General features: G+C 30.9%; 1 protein-coding gene across 1 annotated transcript in view; it reads right to left on the reverse strand.

Moving 5' to 3' along the window:
- Nucleotides 1-25,246, reverse strand: part of LOC147078892 (tolloid-like protein 1) — a 332,831-nt gene that overhangs the window by 44,684 nt on the left and 262,901 nt on the right. The window contains exons 4-5 of the mRNA XM_085951264.1: nt 10,050-10,599; nt 8,527-8,780 (exon numbers count right to left, since the gene is read on the reverse strand). Coding sequence (XP_085807390.1) covers nt 8,527-8,780; nt 10,050-10,599 — 804 coding nt within the window. The remainder of the gene's footprint in view (nt 1-8,526; nt 8,781-10,049; nt 10,600-25,246) is intronic.

The raw sequence follows: 25,246 nt of genomic DNA on the forward strand, positions 1-25,246 counted from the left end.
AATATAAAATCAGTACATAATATTGCATTATACCTACATTTATTTTCCCACTATTGTTTCTTTTGGAGCTGGACTGTTTTATATCGAAAGCGTTTTGAAAATTACCTATTATTGTGCCTATTATGTATCATCATAAACTTTGTCTAATCAATACTATCGACCGAGGGTACTTGATGGAGTTTGAATTTAAATTCTAATTGATTTAAGTTTTGTACTATTATTATTTATTAATACAATAAAAAAAAGATTATAAGTTAATACACGAAGAAAGGGTAAAAACCTTATTACCTAGATACCCACTAAGTAAAGGATGAAGTATAAAAACATAATATTGTGAATAATTTGAATACTTGCATTGTTTCTAAAAACTTGTTGTAAATACTATTAATACATTCGGTAGGTAAGCAGTTTTACAAAATAAAATAAAAAGTTTTGACACAGCACAGCTATGAGAAGAAGTATTTCATCAGAAGAAAGGCTCGCCATAACTAAAAGGTAAACTAAACTAAACTAAAAAATATACATATACCTATACAAGTACATAGGCACATACCTATCAATAGTAGTAGGTAGGTATTCATTATTTTCACTACAATATATTATTATTGGTACCCGTTTACATTTTAGTGTGTATATATAGATCATCTAGATGAACAGATTTTAAGGGAGATATTTCAAATGTTTATTTATAATATGTGACAAAACAGAACACCCGGAAAAAACCTGGCTGTTCTGTTTTATCATGTTCTGTATTGTTATTGTTTTGTTTTGTCATGTTCTGTTTTGTCATGTCCTGTTTTGTCCGGTTACCGTATCTAAGTCATACCACGTGTCTGGGCAGTGTAAAAATAAAACCCAATCATGATGAATTGTTTGCAACCAGAAAGATTCACTTGAATGCTTAATGCTTATTTGGACTATGTCTGCATTTGCATATAGCTAACAAAAATCCGCATGAAAGTCATTTGAAATAATTTCTACACTATGAAAATATCTAGGTAAAACGGTAAAAAAGAAATACTTAATAATATGTAGGTAATGTTTACATCTTAGTTCGCCACTGGCCTCTGAGACAAAAAAAGGTTTTTTTTTTAATTCTTCGGATAGTGCAATAAATAAATTCTTCCATAATAACACTAGGGGTGAAAACAAAGACTACTATAGATCTACCATCATAAATTGGCGTTTCAGCGAGGGCGCTAGTATGACATTGAGAATTTTACCATAACTAACAAAAAAATAGTAATTTATAATTTATTATTGGTAGTAGATTTCTTTACAAATATTATGCAATCCATAATTCGAGAAACATGTTGTAAAATTAAATGGCATTTATAACAAATTTATCCTCGATAAACAATTTTAGTTTCAAATTCGACCGGCTGCCAACTTACGATGGTAGATCTTTACTATCAGTTTGCAGAACACAATAAGGCACATATTGTATGACATAATTTATTACTTTAGTCCGAAAAATTTGAAAAAATCCTTCTTTCTTAATAATTAGTGTCATCAAGAATTTCACAGTGGCGTTTATGCAATGGGGAAAAAAACAGATATAATTTAATTAAAATATTTTATAGATGTTTTGTATATAATTTGTTAGAACAATCTATTATATTATTATACCTATTGTATATTATTATTATGTTTACGGCGATATATCGACGATGCTGTCCAAACATCTGGACAGAGAAAACACAGTTTTCAAGGAGATTCATAAACGCCTTTTTTTGAAACTGCACCCTGCTGCGAGAGTATTTATCTCTCATTACAGTGGTGTACAAGGGTAAATAAATCAATATAAAATCAGTACATAATATTGCATTATACCTACATTTATTTTCCCACTATTGTTTCTTTTGGAGCTGGACTGTTTTATATCGAAAGCGTTTTGAAAATTACCTATTATTGTGCCTATTATGTATCATCATAAACTTTGTCTAATCAATACTATCGACCGAGGGTACTTGATGGAGTTTGAATTTAAATTCTAATTGATTTAAGTTTTGTACTATTATTATTTATTAATACAATAAAAAAAAGATTATAAGTTAATACACGAAGAAAGGGTAAAAACCTTATTACCTAGATACCCACTAAGTAAAGGATGAAGTATAAAAACATAATATTGTGAATAATTTGAATACTTGCATTGTTTCTAAAAACTTGTTGTAAATACTATTAATACATTCGGTAGGTAAGCAGTTTTACAAAATAAAATAAAAAGTTTTGACACAGCACAGCTATGAGAAGAAGTATTTCATCAGAAGAAAGGCTCGCCATAACTAAAAGGTAAACTAAACTAAACTAAAAAATATACATATACCTATACAAGTACATAGGCACATACCTATCAATAGTAGTAGGTAGGTATTCATTATTTTCACTACAATATATTATTATTGGTACCCGTTTACATTTTAGTGTGTATATATAGATCATCTAGATGAACAGATTTTAAGGGAGATATTTCAAATGTTTATTTATAATATGTGACAAAACAGAACACCCGGAAAAAACCTGGCTGTTCTGTTTTATCATGTTCTGTATTGTTATTGTTTTGTTTTGTCATGTTCTGTTTTGTCATGTCCTGTTTTGTCCGGTTACCGTATCTAAGTCATACCACGTGTCTGGGCAGTGTAAAAATAAAACCCAATCATGATGAATTGTTTGCAACCAGAAAGATTCACTTGAATGCTTAATGCTTATTTGGACTATGTCTGCATTTGCATATAGCTAACAAAAATCCGCATGAAAGTCATTTGAAATAATTTCTACACTATGAAAATATCTAGGTAAAACGGTAAAAAAGAAATACTTAATAATATGTAGGTAATGTTTACATCTTAGTTCGCCACTGGCCTCTGAGACAAAAAAAGGTTTTTTTTTTAATTCTTCGGATAGTGCAATAAATAAATTCTTCCATAATAACACTAGGGGTGAAAACAAAGACTACTATAGATCTACCATCATAAATTGGCGTTTCAGCGAGGGCGCTAGTATGACATTGAGAATTTTACCATAACTAACAAAAAAATAGTAATTTATAATTTATTATTGGTAGTAGATTTCTTTACAAATATTATGCAATCCATAATTCGAGAAACATGTTGTAAAATTAAATGGCATTTATAACAAATTTATCCTCGATAAACAATTTTAGTTTCAAATTCGACCGGCTGCCAACTTACGATGGTAGATCTTTACTATCAGTTTGCAGAACACAATAAGGCACATATTGTATGACATAATTTATTACTTTAGTCCGAAAAATTTGAAAAAATCCTTCTTTCTTAATAATTAGTGTCATCAAGAATTTCACAGTGGCGTTTATGCAATGGGGAAAAAAACAGATATAATTTAATTAAAATATTTTATAGATGTTTTGTATATAATTTGTTAGAACAATGTATTATATTATTATACCTATTGTATATTATTATTATGTTTACGGCGATATATCGACGATGCTGTCCAAACATCTGGACAGAGAAAACACAGTTTTCAAGGAGATTCATAAACGCCTTTTTTTGAAACTGCACCCTGCTGCGAGAGTATTTATCTCTCATTACAGTGGTGTACAAGGGTAAATAAATCAATATAAAATCAGTACATAATATTGCATTATACCTACATTTATTTTCCCACTATTGCTTCTTTTGGAGCTGGACTGTTTTATATCGATAGCGTTTTGAAAATTACCTATTATTGTGCCTATTATGTATCATCATAAACTTTGTCTGATCAATACTATCGGCCGAGGGTACTTGATGGAGTTTGAATTTAAATTCTAATTGATTTAAGTTTTGTACTATTATTATTTATTAATACAATAAAAAAAAGATTATAAGTTAATACACGAAGAAAGGGTAAAAACCTTATTACCTAGATACCCACTAAGTAAAGGATGAAGTATAAAAACATAATATTGTGAATAATTTGAATACTTGCATTGTTTCTAAAAACTTGTTGTAAATACTATTAATACATTCGGTAGGTAAGCAGTTTTACAAAATAAAATAAAAAGTTTTGACACAGCACAGCTATGAGAAGAAGTATTTCATCAGAAGAAAGGCTCGCCATAACTAAAAGGTAAACTAAACTAAACTAAAAAATATACATATACCTATACAAGTACATAGGCACATACCTATCAATAGTAGTAGGTAGGTATTCATTATTCTCACTACAATATATTATTATTGGTACCCGTTTACATTTTAGTGTATATATATATAGATCATCTAGATGAACAGATTTTAAGGGAGATATTTCAAATGTTTATTTATAATATTATGTTTTAATTATTTATTTGATAAAAGATACAATAGGTATAATAATATAATACATTGTTCTAACAAATTATATACAAAACATCTATAAAATATTTTAATTAAATTATATCTGTTTTTTTCCCCATTGCATAAACGCCACTGTGAAATTCTTGATGACACTAATTATTAAGAAAGAAGGATTTTTTCAAATTTTTCGGACTAAACTAATAAATTATGTCATACAATATGTGCCTTATTGTGTTCTGCAAACTGATAGTAGTAGTCTTTGTTTTCACCCCTAGTGTTATTATGGAAGAATTTATTTATTGCACTATCCGAAGAATTAAAAAAAACCTTTTTTTGTCTCAGAGGCCAGTGGCGAACTAAGATGTAAACATTACCTACATATTATTAAGTATTTCTTTTTTACCGTTTTACCTAGATATTTTCATAGTGTAGAAATTATTTCAAATGACTTTCATGCGGATTTTTGTTAGCTATATGCAAATGCAGACATAGTCCAAATAAGCATTAAGCATTCAAGTGAATCTTTCTGGTTGCAAACAATTCATCATGATTGGGTTTTATTTTTACACTGCCCAGACACGTGGTATGACTTAGATACGGTAACCGGACAAAACAGGACATGACAAAACAGAACATGACAAAATAGAACATGACAAAACAGAACATGACAAAACAAAACAACAACAATACAGAACATGATAAAACAGAACAGCCAGGTTTTTTCCGGGTGTTCTGTTTTGTCACATATTATAAATAAACATTTGAAATATCTCCCTTAAAATCTGTTCATCTAGATAATCTATATATATATACACTAAAATGTAAACGGGTACCAATAATAATATATTGTAGTGAGAATAATGAATACCTACCTACTACTATTGATAGGTATGTGCCTATGTACTTGTATAGGTATATGTATGTTTTTTAGTTTAGTTTACCTTCTTGTTATGGCGAGCCTTTCTTCTGATGAAATACTTCTTCTCATAGCTGTGCTGTGTCAAAACTTTTTATTTTATTTTGTAAAACTGCTTACCTACCGAATGTATTAATAGTATTTACAACAAGTTTTTAGAAACAATGCAAGTATTCAAATTATTCACAATATTATGTTTTTATACTTCATCCTTTACTTAGTGGGTATCTAGGTAATAAGGTTTTTACCCTTTCTTCGTGTATTAACTTATAATCTTTTTTTTATTGTATTAATAAATAATAATAGTACAAAACTTAAATCAATTAGAATTTAAATTCAAACTCCATCAAGTACCCTCGGCCGATAGTATTGATCAGACAAAGTTTATGATGATACATAATAGGCACAATAATAGGTAATTTTCAAAACGCTATCGATATAAAACAGTCCAGCTCCAAAAGAAGCAATAGTGGGAAAATAAATGTAGGTATAATGCAATATTATGTACTGATTTTATATTGATTTATTTACCCTTGTACACCACTGTAATGAGAGATAAATACTCTCGCAGCAGGGTGCAGTTTCAAAAAAAGGCGTTTATGAATCTCCTTGAAAACTGTGTTTTCTCTGTCCAGATGTTTGGACAGCATCGTCGATATATCGCCGTAAACGAAACGCAAACGAAACGCAAACAAAACGCATTCGACCCGCAAACGACGTTTGGCGGATGAATCCGAAACTTCGCTTTGCCGTGTGCGCGCAGCCTTATGAGAACAAACTACCAATTTTTAAAATCAGGAACGCAATGGTCAATAATCCTTACCTACATTTTCAGAGTTTCCATTTGCACATAAAGATGTCTTCTAAACTTCAAATGAATTTATTTTTAGAAGTGCACTAAAAGTATTGATTAGATCATAAAATACGAATCTAAGTTTTACCAGAATTAAAACATACCTACTTCAATATTTAAACCCACTTTTCTAAAAAGTTTATAGCGACAGTACAGTTACGGTTTGATATGCAAATATACTAATATTTTTAATCATGTTTTACAAATTAAAATCCTGGCAAAAATTAATTACGACTTGTTTCCTACAGCGAGTAAAATATTCATGTAATGAAATTTTAAATTTATCCATTTCTATTGAATATTCGCACATTTAAATATTATGAAATATAACGAAAAAGCAGAAATACTTTACCGTAGCTAGTTAATCTGATTTTATTTAGTTTAATTATGCACAACATTAAATTAAATACATATATATAGTTTATTTTAACCAACTGTAAATTTTCTTTATTTAAATAAGTACTTGAAATAAAAATAATGTTAGTTATGATATTATAGTAATCCTATAAAAACCACTTTTTTGTACTTACCTAAAGTCTTTGGTCAAATAATGATAAATGCAAAGTTGATAATTTCAATATAGGTGTACAGTTTAGTTAGCATAGTCTTGTACTTGGTATATCAAAATTATTTCAATAATAATAATAATAATATTTTACGATTAATTTTATTTATAATTTATCTTTTTAGTGTCGTTTCTTGTTTTAAGGGGAGAACTTATTTTATGATGGATGTATGATCATCTTGAGTTTTTTTTATGTTGTTTCATACCTAAATTAATTTTTAGCTGTATAGGTTACTTATTAGTTACGAATCAATAAATGCTTCAACATTTTTGGTCCCGTGAAAACAATAATGTTCATAATTATGAACAAACGTAAACGACCTTAACAAATAATTTTGTACATACATAATTTTGAAAAACACTTTCTGAGAGAATATATTATTATAACCAATGGAAAAAATCTTTTTTTTTTTAAGTAAGCCACACCGGCAGGGAATTGAACCTTGCATCTTCCGGGTTTATGCCCCATCCGCGCATTACCTCTATGTTATGCAGGGACATACTAATTCCGACAAATTTTAACTATTAGCCACGTTTTTTAATACCCAGTCATCAGCGCTCTTCCAAATCAAGCTACTTTGGCAATCGATTTTTGTTTATTAAATAGATACCTATTACTTCGATTACTAACCGACGTTGTGGATTTCTCCAATATTTTTTTATGATGTAACTTACTTGAACTTGCTAATAATTTATAATTAACTATTTCTTATATTCAACGAATAATTCACAAGATTTAAGAATGTGTCATTCTAATTATTGAACATACATAATTTTGAAAAAACTATACAAACAACTATACTAACACAAACACGATCAAAACCGATCGCATTTCGTAACTCGGAACTAAAAAAGTAAGCCACTTTTTTCTCAAAAAAGATTTTTTTTATTGGTTATAATATATTCTCTCAGAAAGTGTTTTTCAAAATTATGTATGTTCAATAATTAGAATGATGCATTCTTAAATCTTGTGAATTATTCGTTGAATAAAAGAAATAGTTAATTATAAATAATTTTGAGTTAAATTTTGTAAAAATCTAGCATTTTTTTCTTCCAGCTAGTTATTTTCTTGACAGTAGTTTAAAACACTGATTATATATCTCTGAGACTTGGACGGTAAACTCAAATTAATAAGCTAGATGCCTTTGAAATGTGGTGCTAGAGGCGGACGCTGATGAATCTACTGTATGGCCACAATATAACAACGAACTCTAGATTCAAGACAGACAAGATGACTATATGGACATATTCGTGATCAAGCTGAAGGGCAGAGACGACGAGGATGAAGTCCCGCCAGAAGAACAAAGATCACATTAATACTGAGAGGGATAGAGCCAATCCGTGGAAAAGGCTGTCAGTTGATTAAATCAACTGGGTTATTTTCATCGAGAAATATAAGTGATATTAATTTTTTAAATTCTACTATAAACACTATCTTAAATTGACCAGAGTCTATCAGTTTTCATAGTTTAGTTATACTCTGATATTAAAATTCGTTAAATTATTTTAGTATATTTAGCTATCTGCTCGTTTTCGCAACGGTGTTGTTGTTATCGTTTACTATTCAATGATAAAAAAAAAACAATTAACATTTTTTTTTCAAGGTAAATTGGTGCTAACCAATTGCTTAACTTCATAAATCCATACTCTAGGATCCAAATTGGTATTTAAAAAAAACATTATGTGAATTTTCCAGACTCAGGATTCGAATCTGAGACACATGACTTTATAATCCGACACGTTACCGCTCAGCCAGTGCGGGTTGTATATTGGTAAGATTTATTTCTGGAATTTTAATTGTATGGTTATATTACTAAGTTTTGGCTGATAGTGTATTATGTGGATGAAAAGTTCAAGTAAGTTTTGTGTAAAAAGATATCATAGTTACCCGCATTGTCGTTCAGTGAAGAAAATAAAATCGCGATGATCAGGTTGTCTCTCGACGAATTTGACACACGTGAAGTTTTCCCAATGCCTCATGGCTTGTTTAAACAGCGCTTTTTGGACTCCACTGAAGTTTCCGTCGATTTCGTATGGAATGACGCCATACTCCCAGATGCGTTCCTTCCTTCCTGTGGCGGCTCGCTCGACGCGCCTATGTTCGTGAGTGGAATTTGATTCTGTCGCGTTCATAAATTCTCCCTAAAATATTAACCAAACGACATAAATTTATGATTATGGTACACATTTGTAATGTCCTCCAAACTATTAGGGATGGGTAAATAATGAGGAACGAAGAGAAGAACCGCTCGTCCGGGGTATGTAACATAAAGTAGTGTACACTCAGAAAAAAATACGATTAAATATTAATAATAATTTATTTTAGCATTTTATTACCCAATGGCAAAAGGTAGACGGAGGCCGTGGAGATCGGATATAAATAATGGACCCTAAACTTTGTTCGTCACACTTATTTATTTTTACCTAAGAATACAAATTGTAGATCTTGTTAGTTAGTTTTTATAATTAAATTAAACCCTGCCTAAATGAAACCATAATATATAAAAAAATATTCTTTTTACAAACTATCTAAAATTATGCAATTAAATCATACCTCATTCTAGATATTTTGTAGATAGAATAATATTTTGTATCTATTATGGTTTGGTTTAGGCAGGGTTTAATTGAATTTAAAACATCTGCAATTTGTATTCTTAGTTCAATGAAAACAAATACGTATGACTGAAAAAGTGTACATTATTTTTCTCGAATCTTCACTGCCTACCTCCGCTATTATGGTTTGGTTTAGGCAGGGTTTAATTAAATTTTAAAAACTAGTTTGTATACCAATGTATTAAATGAAAAGAATGTTTATACAAGTGTGGTTGACAAAATTTTGTGTGCGCTTTTTATAACTAAGTAGACCGTTCCGAAGATGAATTTATAGCCCGAAAAAAACTGTCAACGTAAATAGCTCAATTAAAGTAGAATTACCTAACAAAAATAACTTTGTTTCAAAAATCCATTATTGAATAATGCAGCAACCATGAAGTAAATAATGAAATGGCAAAAATTAAATTAAAATTTAACAAGGTTTTTCATGTTATGCGTACAATATTTATATGGAAACTACTACTAAAATGGTAAGAAATTAATTGAATGCTGTATTTTAAAAACGTTACAAGTCACTAGTAAAAATAGTAAAAACAATCCTATATAATAAATAGTAAATAGTGAAAAGTTTTTACGTAAAATTAAATATTTTATAGTAAGTGTTAAGTGTCTTCAAAAAAATACAAAAAAATACCTTACATTTGTGTATTTAGGTAATATGAAAACTTTTACAACTTATTACACTTTTTTTTTAATGTGACATGTAACGTTTTTGAAATACAGCATTGAATATCTTAAATTATATTATACAGTTTCAAGTAAGTATTTCAGTATACAATTCAAACGGCAGATACTTACATAGAAATTGTAGTAATCTGTTTCGTTTTTAGTCATACCGGATGAATTAAATTTCAATTCAATGGGAATGCTTTCTGTGGCATTTTTAATTTCTTTAACAGCATGTTGTTCCATTATATCTTTCAATGGAGATGAAAAATTCTGAGTTTCATACGTATGAACGAAAGTTTCATTTTTCCCTTCATCTAAAATTTTCTTTTTCCCCTTTGGCTTGAGTTCGAATCTCTCCTCGAATTCATGGATCGGTATGTCGAGACGTCTGTAAGTAGGCTCCCACTTTTCTTCTTCAATATCGTCTCTAAAGGCATTTTTCGTTTTCTTCTCGATCGCTAAACTTCCAGTATAATTCATCATTTTGCTGTTCTGACGTACTTTCACTGGATGCTCACTATCGTCTTCTGTATTTAAATCAACCTTGAGCTTCAAGAGTCTGGAGTAGTATGGTGATACGCGGCTTCCATGACGGAGACTGTGTCTTTTGGATTCGGTGGAATGCTTCTCCGATGAAGGATTCTGATCTTCTTCTTTACTTTGTGAAGTGCTCGATGTCCTGTAACATAACAAATGTAACAATTTTATGCAGCTCAATTTATTATCCACTAGTTTCGACACGGATAAAAATACAGTTTTTTTTATTTATTTCTGAAATCAATTCGCTGAGCTAGTTCAATACTGTAACAACTTAAAAATATGAGTTTTTGACTTATTGTTGATTTGGATTCCATATATCGACCTTTAGCAGTGTAACCCTGTAACATTACGAAATTAAATATTATTATTGAGATATTATCAACGTTTTTGTATAACCCTCAATACAATACAATAACATATATCAAAATATTACAGTATTTACTTCAGTGAAGATGTAGGCACTAGTCCAATACAATACCATTCCGAAATAATATTGTATTGTCTTAAACATAAAATTAATATCTTGGACAGAGTCAATGCAATACAATAACTTTTAGGTTTGTTACTGTATTACTCTCAGAAAACTACAACTAAAATGCGTTGCCTGCCCTGAATATAGTAACAATTCATTCAACATTGACAGTTAGCGTGGTAGTGTTGTGAGTTAGTTTGACGTGTTTTAAACAGTTTTGAGACATAAGTTTCTTGCCCGGAAACTTGTACGTATGCAGTTTGCCGTATTACACTTCACAGTGAAATTTTTATCTGAAATTTATGGCCGTATATTAAAGACCGTCCAACTTTTTTGGATCGTATAGTACTGACATATAATTCATGTCTAAATAAAACACGGTTTTTGTCGGTTTATACTTTACAGGAAGCCAGTAGCAAACAAATTTGTAAAATACCCAATATACTGGATTATTTGTTAGGTTAGGTTAGGTTAGGTTAGGTTTTCATTCTTAAATTCATGAATTTTGCCAAAATCAACTATGGAAATAAAATTGAATTAATGTTCATATTGAATCTAATAAAATTGGAGACCGTATAGTTTACGGTCATCTCTTTCCGATAATAAAGCTCACGGCAGACTGTGCCACGGTGAAATGTTTCACATACAATTTACATGTAACTGATTAATTTAACAGTAACAAATCTAATAAATATAACAAATCACCTATTTGCGTCAAAAATATTCTTTAACAATGACGAAGTAGTTAAAATACTTATTCTTATTGCAGTGACTAGACAAGAATAATGAATATTGCCTTTAAAGTTTAGCTAAAATGTCTTGTAATAATATAATGTTAGCTAATTGCAGCCTAGACGTTCACATGTTTGGAACATTGCCAGGAGTAAGTATAACCATACCAGTCACAAAGAACATAATAATTTATACACTTCATTTTCATCCCATACATGACTTAATTATCATGCAACGAGTTTCCCAAAATTGAAAATAAAACGTTATATGTTTAATAATAATTCTACAATAAACAATATACGTTTATATTAAGTTTTTATGGTTCTTATTCTATACAATGTAGTATTGTATAATATATAAAGTAAATAATTTGACAGTTCTATGGCGAAGACTCTTTACTAGGCAATTATTTAAAGTCTAGCTTTGTAAGTATACTAAAATTTTAATTAACTACGTACAATATATCAATAATAGACTAACAAATAAATTATGTAGAATAAGTAGTAATAGCTGATGTACAGCATCGTCAGTTTATTACTAATACGGTTGTCCGTTCAAAAGTTGTAATAACTACGTAAATTTATCAAGTTTAAAGCTAATCTACAAATTGTTTTATAGTAAAGTTGAAGACTTGTCAGCTATCAAGCAAACAATAAAAAATTAATAATTAAAAAAAAAAAAACCTTCCCTTTACGATGCTAATAAATTCCGTCTGTTCCGGTGATGTCATCTTGGGCTACCAACCGAGATTGACATAATTACAGTAGGTAAAAGGAAAATTCATATTTGTAACATATAGGTTAGCTATTTGTTTTATCAATAAAATGATTAAAAGGCTTCAAAACATAGTTATAATTATACTAGTATTTCATCATAGGTAAAGCAGTTATACGATTTTCTCCAGTATGTGTTTTCAACTTTTGATGCATTCTGTTTTCTATTTTTTTTTAATGTTATTTTTATTGTGTCATTTTTGACTGACTCAATGCGAAAATAAAATATATTTTCTAAAAGGCATCGGTAGTTTAAAAATTTTGGGAACTTCTACTTTAGGCGATTGGGTATGGTTGTATAAATTAAATAATTAATAAACACTGGAGTCCAGTGGTAAATTGGCGTCGGCATATTTGGCGACTCGAGTCGTCAATTAGTAGTGCGCTGCTCAGAGCCGCGGAATTAATTCATTGACCATTATCGACCACAAAGGGCTGCCGCTGCAAATGGCCAGCGGCGAAATTCATAATCGACATAGGCTGCATTTCTCAGGGGGCGCTGTGCAGTCGCATTCAACATTTTTGGCCATGTCACCATATTTTAGAAAAAATAAAACGTGAACGACATCAAATATTGTTGTGAAAACCAAACAAAAGGCCTGGTCAACAGTACGCACGTAAATTTTTCGAGCGGTGCAACCACAGCCAAAATGCAATGTGATATAATTAAGGACAGGATTTATATGCTAGTAGGTATGTTTTGTTAGGGTGTATGCACAGTTATGAGAGTTGCACAGAAATCCATTTTGAGACGCGCAGAACCAAAAAATAAAATTTTATCGTGCATATAAATGCATCTTTGAGACATTAGTGCATATTTATGGGGTTTTGCATTTATTTATAAAACATTGTAGATTGCCCGATGGTAGCTGTGATCGAAACTCATTTTTTTACCCGAAGTATTCACAAAATTGGAGACACGAGAACTTCGCTTAAAAAGGAGGAAATAGTGGAAGATGAAAATATTGGTGTGATGAGAGACATAAACGATCCAGATTTAGAGAATCTACAAAATTGATGCTTATGATTGACTTCCCGCAAGGGCAGGGGAGCGCGGGAGACGCATCTCCTATCTTCGCGGGCGACTCTGTACTGCAGAATTATTTTCAACATGTCTACCCCCTCGTAAGGTGCGGGGAGAGGGGTAGACATTTCAACTTTTTAAAAGGGCCGAAGGGCAATAAATACACTCGGTTTCGGGTAATTTCATTTGTGACCGTCGGTCTTCAAAATTCGCCTCTCGCAAGATCGTTTGTGAAATGTTATTTTAGTTATAATATTATTTAGTATTTACAGAGGTTGCGAACATTTGCAGGGCTGGTCATTTTTACGGGATGGTAGCCGTTGTTTTATGTATGGTTCCTGATTTGGGATCGGCGACGTCTCTTCGCGAGGGGTTGTATTTGTTATCAGTAGGTACTTCAAGATAAAGCGAAACGGTCGGGGTTCGTGGTTTGTTCAGTTTATGCAGTTAGAGACTTGATTATGGGGCGATGCCAGTAAGGTCCTATCATTTTTGTTATTTTTCCATTCGATTCTTTCCACATAAAATTAAAAAAAACACCATCAATCTTCTTTTCGAGATAACCTTTCAAAAATTCCACACCTCCTTCAATACGACGAAAGAATTTTGAATAACGTGAAAACTATTTGAAAATACCCACAAATACACTGAGCAGTCCATTAAAATGTTATCACTCGTAAACAATATAATAAAGTGTCAGAAACTTAGTAAAATCAGTCACGTACTGAGAAATATCACAAATGCTGCCAATTTGTCTATATGATCTATATTAAAGTTCTTATTACACTACCATTATCATTGGGGCCAGCAAAGCCCACCAGATTCCTCCAGCTCTGATAGATTCTGATAGGCGATAGCATCAAAAAGAGAACGGAACAAGATTTTTACGTATAAAATAATTACTTAGATTTACGATTAGACAAAATATGAATAATTAATTGTAAAATAAACATTATTTTGTTTGTATTTATACAAATACGTCAAGTTTCATCCAAGCTTTTAACTACCAACAAAAGGCCACTGACGTAGACAACTTCAGCGTTGTCAAAGTTATCTATTGAAAAGTTATTTCAAAAGAAAACTTACATCGGGCATTCCATTTTTGTTTTATCAAAACATTCGCTAGGTACAAAGAGATTAGTTTTCCTTGATACGCGAGATGATATTCAGTTATATTAAATCAATAAAACGTTATTTTAGCGAGAAGTAACATAATGGTATTTTTGTTGTGCCAAAATATATGAATATGTACATATTACTATCCCATGTATAACTTATAACAAAGGAAAATGGCCGTTAGTTATCAGAAATTGATTGAGTCTTCAATTACGCAGAAGCACGATAATCAGCCAAAAAGAAAACGAAGCATTTGTAACCAAAATTGAATGGGGCAGATGAAAGTTGGTTTACTATATTTTAATGAATAATTAAATAGCTTTATTTTTATAATAATATATAATTTAATAAACTATTTTTTTCAACGAATAATTTTCAAGTAAAAATCTTTTTGAAAAATATATTCAGTATTTTCAAATTATGTGTGTTCAATAATAGAATGTTGCATTCTTAAAATCTTGTGAATTATTCGTTAAATAAAAAAATAGTTTATTATTTTTGTACTTATATTATTATTTCACACCAAAAATTTATGTTAAAGGTACAGAAATTTATTCAATCTTAAGAGATATATGCATAGTCATACGTCTTATATGTAAATAAATAAGTGGCCGTATGCGTTACGTAGCCGATTGGATATATGAGACAACAGTGTGACTGTAGTGGCAAAATTGCAACAACAGTGACAGCTATCAAATAAATATGCTTTGTATCATATAACAGAATTGAAGTAAATATAGTATTGAATATAATTTCCTAGTTTCAAACACGTCATGAGATTTGTTGTAAATTCAATAATACTATATAAATAATGTTAGGGTCACACTATCCACAATGCGTGCATTTATTCTATGTTTACACTTACAAAGCAACCGTTAAATTATTTAAAGTTCGTGTGAACTATTAATTATAATTTTACTTTTACCACTGTTTAAAATATACGGAAAATAGGAATAAAAAAAAATCAGCGCTTTCGATCACCAAAAGCGGGAATTAATCTATTTTCGATTTATAGTAGGACGACCGATTTTTTTTGAATATTATTTAATTGAAATATTTGGCTTTACAATCTACCTAGTTGGTACCGTCAGATAGTTTACTTAATTGTATTGATAGATTTTTTTCATATCTACTTAAATTTTATATTGTATAATTTACAAAAAAAAACAACCTAATTCAGCGAGCTAAGTTCTTTACAAATTTCATTAAAATGTAAGTTTTTCCTGCTTCGGTATAATGTTTACAACGTCGCTTTACATCGGAGACCTTTTAATAATTATTTTAGAACAATAAACATTCACTAAAACCTATTATTATATTGTAACCTCTAAAAGTTTATCAAAAAATACTACAGTCAAAACGTTATACATAGTTAAGTATAGAAGCTCCACTCTTTAGTTGATTGTTCACACCGCAGTGAAGTTTAAATTAAAGGCCACTAACTTGAATCGAACGTCAGGTGTAACAAATACATGAATCGTAAATTTTCAAATAATATTGTTTACAAATAATATAATGTCATAAAAAACGGCGACTTAACCCAAACGAAAAAAAACTAAGTAGAACATTGCCTATTGTATAAAATGTAAATGATTATAACAATTTCAAAAAATAACAAAGCACACCGTGACCAATATAGTATAATATATTTAACAGTTAGTATATAATAATGACAATATATTCGTAAAAAAATATTCTGGCATATTTAAAATAGACAAGATTTATTTATTACACAAAATCTACTACTAGTTATTTGACCAATGCGATATTCCTAGTACAGTACAGTAAGTAAAAAAACTATGCAACAAAACTTTAACATAAAAATAATGTATTTCCATGAAATGGATGATGCTTGAATAAAGAAATATAAAAAATCACTAACAATAAAATTATAAATTTAACCTCTTCAATAGGTTACAAAAGTTAGATGAAAAAATACGTGAAACTCAATAGATTAACCATATGGTAGACACCGCCATTAAACACAATTCCAATGAAATTCCTGCGTTTTGTCTTAAATAAACTCAATATTATGATCAGTGTTTTTTTATAAATATTATTTGTGTATAAGAACTTTCAAATACTAACATATTATATTCGCTTCGGGGATTAGGCCCAGACCGGCTACTGGCAGTCTCATAACCAGGAGTTAGTTTAAATTTCGTCAGATTTTGTATAAAAATTGATTATTTTAACAAATATTTTACCTGCCGAGAGTGACCAGACAATGCCACCTTACGAAGTAGGTAGGTACGTTCGATAGTAAATAAATGTAAACATCTAGATCATTCTAATTCAACTATGTCTCAGGAAGGAGCATTGTTTAATGCTTTATCGGCCTATATCTATCTAGGCGATATGTGTCACCTTAATTTTCACATACAAACCGTTTTATTCCACATCTCTTGAACATTCAATCGACCCTATAACGCATTTTGATAAGATATCATCAACTCAAAGCCTTTTTATATACCTACATCAATGGATTTACAGGTTCTCTGAGTACACGCAGGATTAGTGACCTCCACAGACAAGGGATCAACAAATTTAAAAAAATAATAAGTAAAAATAGCTATAAATTTGGGTAATTACAATAATTCTTACAATATTATTGAACTGTTTATCACTAAGAATAAGTCAGTAAGTAAATTTTTGTAGTCATAAATTCAGAATTATCATCGTCCCTTTAAATATTTATTGTTGAATAATATTTTCGAATATTGAGAAAGATGCACTGTTTTTACAGAGTTCATAGAATAATTAAAAAGAAAAATATGCAAACATAATACATATATAATATAATGATATTCAATAAAACAAAATTTTTAGTGACAAGACCCTCCAATATGATATATTGATTTGAGATACAAAATGTATCCAACTGTAAAAGTAAATAAATGAATCTCGCATTGGAGCTATGTTTATCACGTGAAAATGTCAATGAAAATAAAGCCGAAATCAATAATATTATAAAATGCATATTTTCGTGTCATTCTTTGGAAAGAACTTACTTAAAATTTAATACGTATTGGTGGTTAAATCTACCTATGGTTCTACAGACGTATCACGGCAATGTTAACTACGAATCTATAAAAAAATAAGTTAATTATTTACTAATTATCCATTCAAACTAGATTTAGATTTAAATACTATTTTACAACATTTTTCTTAGCTCATATAATATTATCACATTCCGGTAGTTCTTTGTCCGGTACAAATCTTGCAATCGATTTTTAACTAACTTCCCGACTAGCTAGACATTTGAAACTTTTAGAATATATCAGAACACGATGCCAATGCATTATTTTAATACTTTTAGCCATCTTTAAGTAGAATTGAATTCATTTGCAGTTAATCCTGTTTTGTATGAAAAATTATTTCGACACCATTATTGGTTGCTAGGGGGTCAGGGGTCTTAGCAACTAAATTATTAATATATACGTGCGTTACTATGGAGATCAATATGACATGTCAAAATGACATTTCAGTATTATTTCTATCAAGTACAAATTTTTTTGATCGTTGTATATAAAAAGTTATTTTTATCTTGTAATTATTTAATGTAAATTCCCAAATTTTCCACCTTTAGAAATGAACCGCCCTTAGTCACATCCCAACTTGTATATACCCACGGGATGTGTCTATGCATTCTGCAATATAGCATATATATATGTATATGTTTTCAGTCTCTCAGTCGACTGATAACTTCTGCAATCAGAAGGCAGAGCGTATCCGATTTAGGCCAGTGCGGGAAACTTGCAAACAATTATTTTCACTATCGCCCGCCGTTGCTGGTTCTGCAGCTAACCATAGAGAGGTTGGCCATCCTGTTAGTTTTCATTGGGGTTCCCCAATTCAATAGTCTACTTATATTTTATTGTAGAATACATATTGAAATTTTACCAAATTGAATAGTAAATTGTTAGAAATGAAAGGCATTGTGATGTTATTTGAGCCAATGGGTACGTCATTCATTGCGATCTAATATTGTATTTTATTGTAAATTTAGTTATTTATCATAAACCGTTATAACGTGGCAGTCGTCAATGTTAATATTGTTATTAAATTAAATTTGAATGTGTATCATTATAATTAACTGTATGTGTCTTGCCACACTCTACTTATAACTAAGCAAGGCAGAGGCAATCTTCGTGGTTTCTTCGATATAGCTTTTGACGCCAGCATTTCAACGTCATCCATATAGACTACACCATGGACCCCACATCCTGAAGCGGGCCCCCCTACCTATCGTTAAGTGTGACGCACTGCAGTAGCGTTTTCCAAATGGCGTACGCGGTAAAATTAAAGTGTATTTTTAGCGATTTTCTGTAGTTTTAATATGTACATCCATTTGAATTATGGAGTTGTCCGCAGTTTAAAATTGCATCGTAAAACCATTTTTTTTTTAATTATTAACAGTATTGAAGCAGAATAGCGCCGCAGCCGACTTTTTTTACTGTTAGAGCAAATTTATGATCTGTGTTTATCTCACTTATCTGGTCGACTCGTCACGCCGGGCCCTTCCTGAGCACGGGCCCCCAGGCTATAGCCCTGTCAGCCCCCCCTTCGTGAGGGCCATGGACTACACCTACAGCTTCAAACCCTACTTATTTGAAATAAGTATATTGCAGTAGCCTTTGGCACAAAAACTACCACGCGCTCATACCACCTCTATATAATACATTCATTTTTATTCCATATGTATGTATACTAGTAGGTATAAGATAATATACGTCTAGTAACAGCATTATTTAATTATTATTATTATTAACAAGTCCAAATTTAAGTGTTTTGAGTTAATTACTACGTTTCATTGTCTATCATTTATAGTATATGTACCGATATTTTATATCTCTAAGTCATCAAATTCAAGTCAAAACTTCATTCAATATCTAAACATATTTCAAAAACACTACAAAAATGCGAAAGGTAAAAACTTCAAAGCTGATTTTCTCTGTTTGACGTTTTTTAGATTGTGGCAGTTTAGTTGCGATGGTGCGATATATTATCACTTCGCCCAATGTCCCAAAACTATTAATACTCTTAACCGATATCTACTTCAGTACTTTTATATAGTGGTATGAGCGCGTGGCAACGTTCGCTGAAATGTTATTTCATTTCGCAACATTGTGCGTTGGATTTGGTATTATAGTTTATATAAGCGGTATATGTGCTTGGCAACATTCGCGCCAAAGGTTACATCCGATACTTCCTGTACTGATATCCGGGGAATGGGACGACTGGACTCCGGACAATTGGACGCCGCACTGTCGTAGACACGTATACAGGACGTAGACAAGGTATTTTAATTAGTTTCTATCTACTACTTAGTAGTTTTAATTCATTTTACTCTTAACATAATGTATTCTTTATTACGGATTGAGAATTACCATGCCTAAGGCTTTATATAAAATAAAAGACTCTTTTTTCGTTGGAACTTAAACACATGCAAGATTAAATCATTATTTACGTCTGCATAATTTACATTCTCACCAACTATTAAATCATAATATAATCATTTAAATATAAATAATAATATTAGATTATATATTATAGACCTATAAGTACCTAACGTCTATTTATTTTCGAATTCCGTGGCGTCCAGTTGTCCCGGTGCCAAATCGTCCTAGACCCGATTTCCGATATGTAGGGTTTGGAGCTGTATTATGTATGTTGAAATATGGTTGCCAAAAACTACATCGATGTAGACGAGAAAATATACTTTGTCTTGCTTTCTGATAAGACAAGTAGAATTTGGCCAGACGTTTGACTGGTCAGACATTGATCTTTTGCTAGATGATAGCACCTTTTCATTTCTCCTTCAGTCTTAAAATTTCTGGTTCAATCGTAACTTGAACTGCGGCGATTTTTTTTCAGTAAATCATGTTTTGGATTTATAACGGTGAACTTTGTCATAAATAGTTAATAGTGAATGATTTAGTCAATAATTTCAATGTACAGATTTTTACATACTTACATTGAGAACAATGGTAAAACGAAATTATAAATTAATCTATTATAATAATTGGCCGCATGATGGTGTTCAAACAGCCATATAAAAATAGAAACTATCGTATGTTTTTTTTTTTTAATTATAACTCATAGTATGTCTACATAAAATAAAACATTCAAATCAGACCTATTTATTTTTATATAACTATTATTTTTTTTATATAAATTTATATTTCTATTTTTATATAATTATTAACATTATAATATTATAACTCATTTAATGCCGACAGCGCGACTGGCGCGTTTGCATTACCTGGCTATTAGATACAATTTAATTAACATGATATTTAAATGTGGTAATTAAATATTAATTAGAAGGTCAGCAGTGATTGTGTTAGGTAACTACCTAATAAACAAACTCCACAAAATTAGTCTTAAGTCGATAGCTATTCACTATCTGTTCTAGTAGACTTGTACATCATTACACGTTTGCTGGTTAACTGCTTTTCGTTATAACAGCCATTTTTTTTAAATTTTGGCGCAATTTTCATTCAAGCATTAATGACACAACACAAAATATGAAACTCTAACTATTGAAATAATAATATTAAATAATATTTTTTCCCGAAACTCGCCTATTTGTACTTGGCTGAAGAGTTTCTTTCTGCTGCTTAATGTATTGATATAATTTAGCACATGAGTATAGCATGTTGAATTGAACATCAATTTAATTGGGGTTGCTGCCAAAAGTTGGTAAGTCAATAATTTAAGTACTTGGAGATAAAACGGATTATGTATCCATATTATATAAATATGTATAGTAGAGGAAAAGTCAAGGTCATCCGAAGTACCTATAGAATATACACATAAAACACAAATAAATTAGCATTATGCCTGATTTTAGATGGTATATCAAACTTCAAATTGCAGTTACTCCATTATAACATGATTTCGATACTTAACAACTTTTGCCAGTAACCCCACAATTAAAAAATCTGTTTCATGCATCTGACAACCGAAATAAATATCGACTATGGAAAGAAAAAGGGGCGTAATCCACACAAATCAAATTTGACAGGAGCACACACACGTTTTTGTCTTGGTTTTCGTTCAAAGTTAAAATACAAAATATACATAACCTTAAAGTGCATGATAATTAATAATTTGGTTATTGTATTTGTAAAGCTGATATTTATTATTGAACTAATTAAAAAAAAAAACAATAAAAATGATGGTTAAATCTTTTTTCCCACGTCTCTCCCCTTTTTTTAATTGCTAGCTAGATTTAGATAATAAATCGGCATTTGCAGCTTATATCATTTGGACACGATGTGTATTTAGTCGTGTAATAAAACCTATTTTAAAAACTGAGGGTTACGCCCTTTTTCCTTTCTAAAGTCGATATAGAATAAAGTTATTGCTTTCTGGAGTTTAAAGTGGGAGTCTAACATTTCAATTAATATCATGATTAATTGCATAGGCCGAATTTCTATCATTCCAAAATTACTATTGGAGTCAGAGTTGAACCAGGTGGGGTGGTGAGATAACAGGGAAGGATGTGTCGCAGTGCCTTTGTAAGAGTTTCCGTTCAACTCGGCAGCCTGCAGTTTGGTTCGTGCTGCCACTATTGTTTTAAAAGCCGACTTTGTGAACTTTCAAACTGTAGGCTTTAATCTGTGGAAAGCGCTCCAGTTTCATAAATAGATCAAAACTGAAAGAACGCACTGTTTAAAATATTTTTAGCACACATACGATTGATTTTCTGGTCTCGTATCCCATTGAAAAAGGCACAAAATTACTTCATACCATCATACGGGTGAAGGGTGATTATAAATTATTCTACCATGAAATATTAGAAATAAATAGACCACAGTTACTGAGCCTACCTATCGTTAATGATCAACTTACTTTTCCTAACGCTATTAGAAAACGCTTTAGAAAGTATTGTAAAAATTATTAATTAATTAGATAAGATACCTAAAGCATAGTGGTCAGGGCACATAGTTGCCATTCTCGAATGGGGCAGGTTCGAATCTGCTGGACATCGTATTTTTATTCTAGTGGTTATTATATTTCTCAGCAGGGTTTTCAAATCGTGTACCTATGTAGGTATTAGCAATTTTTTTAGACTTATTTATAAACAAACACCCAGGCTTTGAGAAAAACACATAACTAGTGTATCCACATCGGGATCGAACCCAGAACTCTCAGGTGGTAGGCTAGCGCCTTACGCACTGTACCTCGAGAGCCGTACTAGCCGGACATTCAAGACTAGTTTCAAGTCAACAGATTGAATTAACCAATTGCACATATACGGATTAAAGATTAAAGCATTAAACAAATCTTGGGTATAATACAATAATTATTGTGAAATAACTACTAAAATATAAGTATATAACTAAACATTTTGAAGTGTTTGTTATTCGTAATTATAATAATTTGTCGTTTCGTTGTCATCATATTATTATTTCTAATAATGTGATTGTAGATATTTGTTATTTTACCCGACAAATAACCCATTTTATGTATGTTATAAAAAACCACTACAAATGTACATGTACAATGTACAAATGTATTCCACGGTGAAATGTTCAACGAAGAACTCGTCATTTGATAAAATGTTATACGAACTCATGTTTCACGTACTGCGGTGAACGAATAAGTGTCCCACGATGAACTGCATACGTACGACTTACATGTCATACATATTACTTACAAAAACATCAACAACCAATCAAATAACCCGTTTACACGTTCATGGACTTACTGATGTCAGTACGCATTAACTCGGCCATAACAAGAAAGTGCACGTGTAAACATGTATCATCACGCAAGATGCAAGATTGAATACATGAATCAAAAAAGTTCGAAAGCTTCTTGATTTTTACACGACAGTTGATTTGGCTAGTGGCGAACCTGCTGGTAAAAAAATTAACTACACCGCGCAGACTCATTTTGAGGTTAACCGATTTTCACTACCTATCAAATAGTACTATAAAATGACAACATCGCGTCTCGCTTACTCACAGAGTGTGATTAGCGAGATAGTCAGCACTTTTTACGTGTAAACAGTTATCATCGCAATTCTTTAAAATACACACTATTGCTGCAAGCAAAGTACGTATTCAGGCGCTATAATTCATTTTAAATATATCTTTAATTGGCTGCCCTAAAATTGTACCAACAGAAAAACTTTATTAACTTAAGAGAACACTAAGAGGTTAAGTCCTCTTTTACTCTTATTTCGGTTTATATAATGAGGGTTTTCTTTTTCTTTCTGACAATATATTTTAAATCGATTATATCGATAATAATAATTATTATTGACTTCGCCTGTTTTGACCCAAACTTTAATTTTTGACTAAGGCCACATAGGCAGGTGCCTTGCTCGGTGGCTACGTGCTAGGTGACATATCCTAGCGAACGAACGCACACTATTCTATCGTAATGGCTACACTGCACGCTTCGCGCCTCGCTACGTGATTATGAGTCACCTCGTGAGTCTCCCAGCGAACAAACGTGTTGGTTATTTTTATTGTGTCACCTATTGGTTTTGCTATTGTCTATGGATTTTGCAAGATGACGGATGTTTCTTCAGTATGACAAACGTCAAAAACCGTATATTTTTAGGTTATGAATAATGACGCATGGGATGAATTGATATTATGCACCCAACAAGTTCGAATTTGCAACATTTGAAATTTTAAATTTAAATTCTCTGTGAGAAGTAGCTTTCTGGTTAGTTTAGAAAGTGACATATCGTTGTTGACTTGAGCGCTCCCAAATGTCAAATGAATTTGTACCTAATCACGTAGCTTGTAACGTGCAATGTGGCAGTAGTGTTTTTAGTAGACAAGCATAGCATCTAGCTCAGGACTAGCGAAGCACCTGCCTATGTGGCCGAAGCCTTACACTTTAAGACGCCCAATATTTACTCCATTATTATGATCTTACTATTAACTCATTTTTATCGATTTAAAATCAGGATTCACCAAGTAAATAAAACATTCTTTTAAAATAAGTTCAGTACTATATTGTAACAGAATCAGAATAAAATTACCTGACATTACTATATATTTTTATTGATAACCTTTTTTTATATTCATACTACATATAATAAATATTGTAAAACGAAAAAATTACATATTTACTATGACGTGACTAAATACATTGAACTGTGACATAATTTTATAATATTTTATTTGACAACAAATAAGTTTATATCATTTTAATCTTATCATTCAATATAATATAAAATTGGCCATGACATGTGGGACGTGGGTCACCGTATTTTATGCCAGTAAGAATACGCAATAATTAAAAATTAGGTGCGATTAAATAAAATTACTCAAAATTAGCCTTTAACGTTATTTAAATGCCAACATGCCATAATAATATTGATAATATTATTGTGCACAACATAACCATGCTGTACAAAATATAATTGGTAATAAATAGGTGTGTGTTGGTTATGTCTTGAAAAGAGTTCTGCGAGAAGAAGCATTTTCAGCAAAATCCGTGACATAATAATCGATCGCGAAAATATTATTTAATTATTTTTATATACATTTTTCACAAGCCGTCAGCATATAAGTGAGTACTTACTCAGTGGCAAACGTTGACGGCGAAAATAAGACTGTTTAGTACATACATTGTTAACATAAAAATTTACACGAATCTGCCATTGCAAATAAAAAAATTTACTTCTATAGTTATT

Source organism: Rhyacophila brunnea, unplaced genomic scaffold (assembly GCF_057557595.1).
Source record: "Rhyacophila brunnea isolate RB1 unplaced genomic scaffold, BYU_Rbru_1.0 scaffold_10, whole genome shotgun sequence".
In the NCBI taxonomy this organism is placed as follows: Eukaryota; Metazoa; Arthropoda; class Insecta; order Trichoptera; family Rhyacophilidae; genus Rhyacophila; species Rhyacophila brunnea.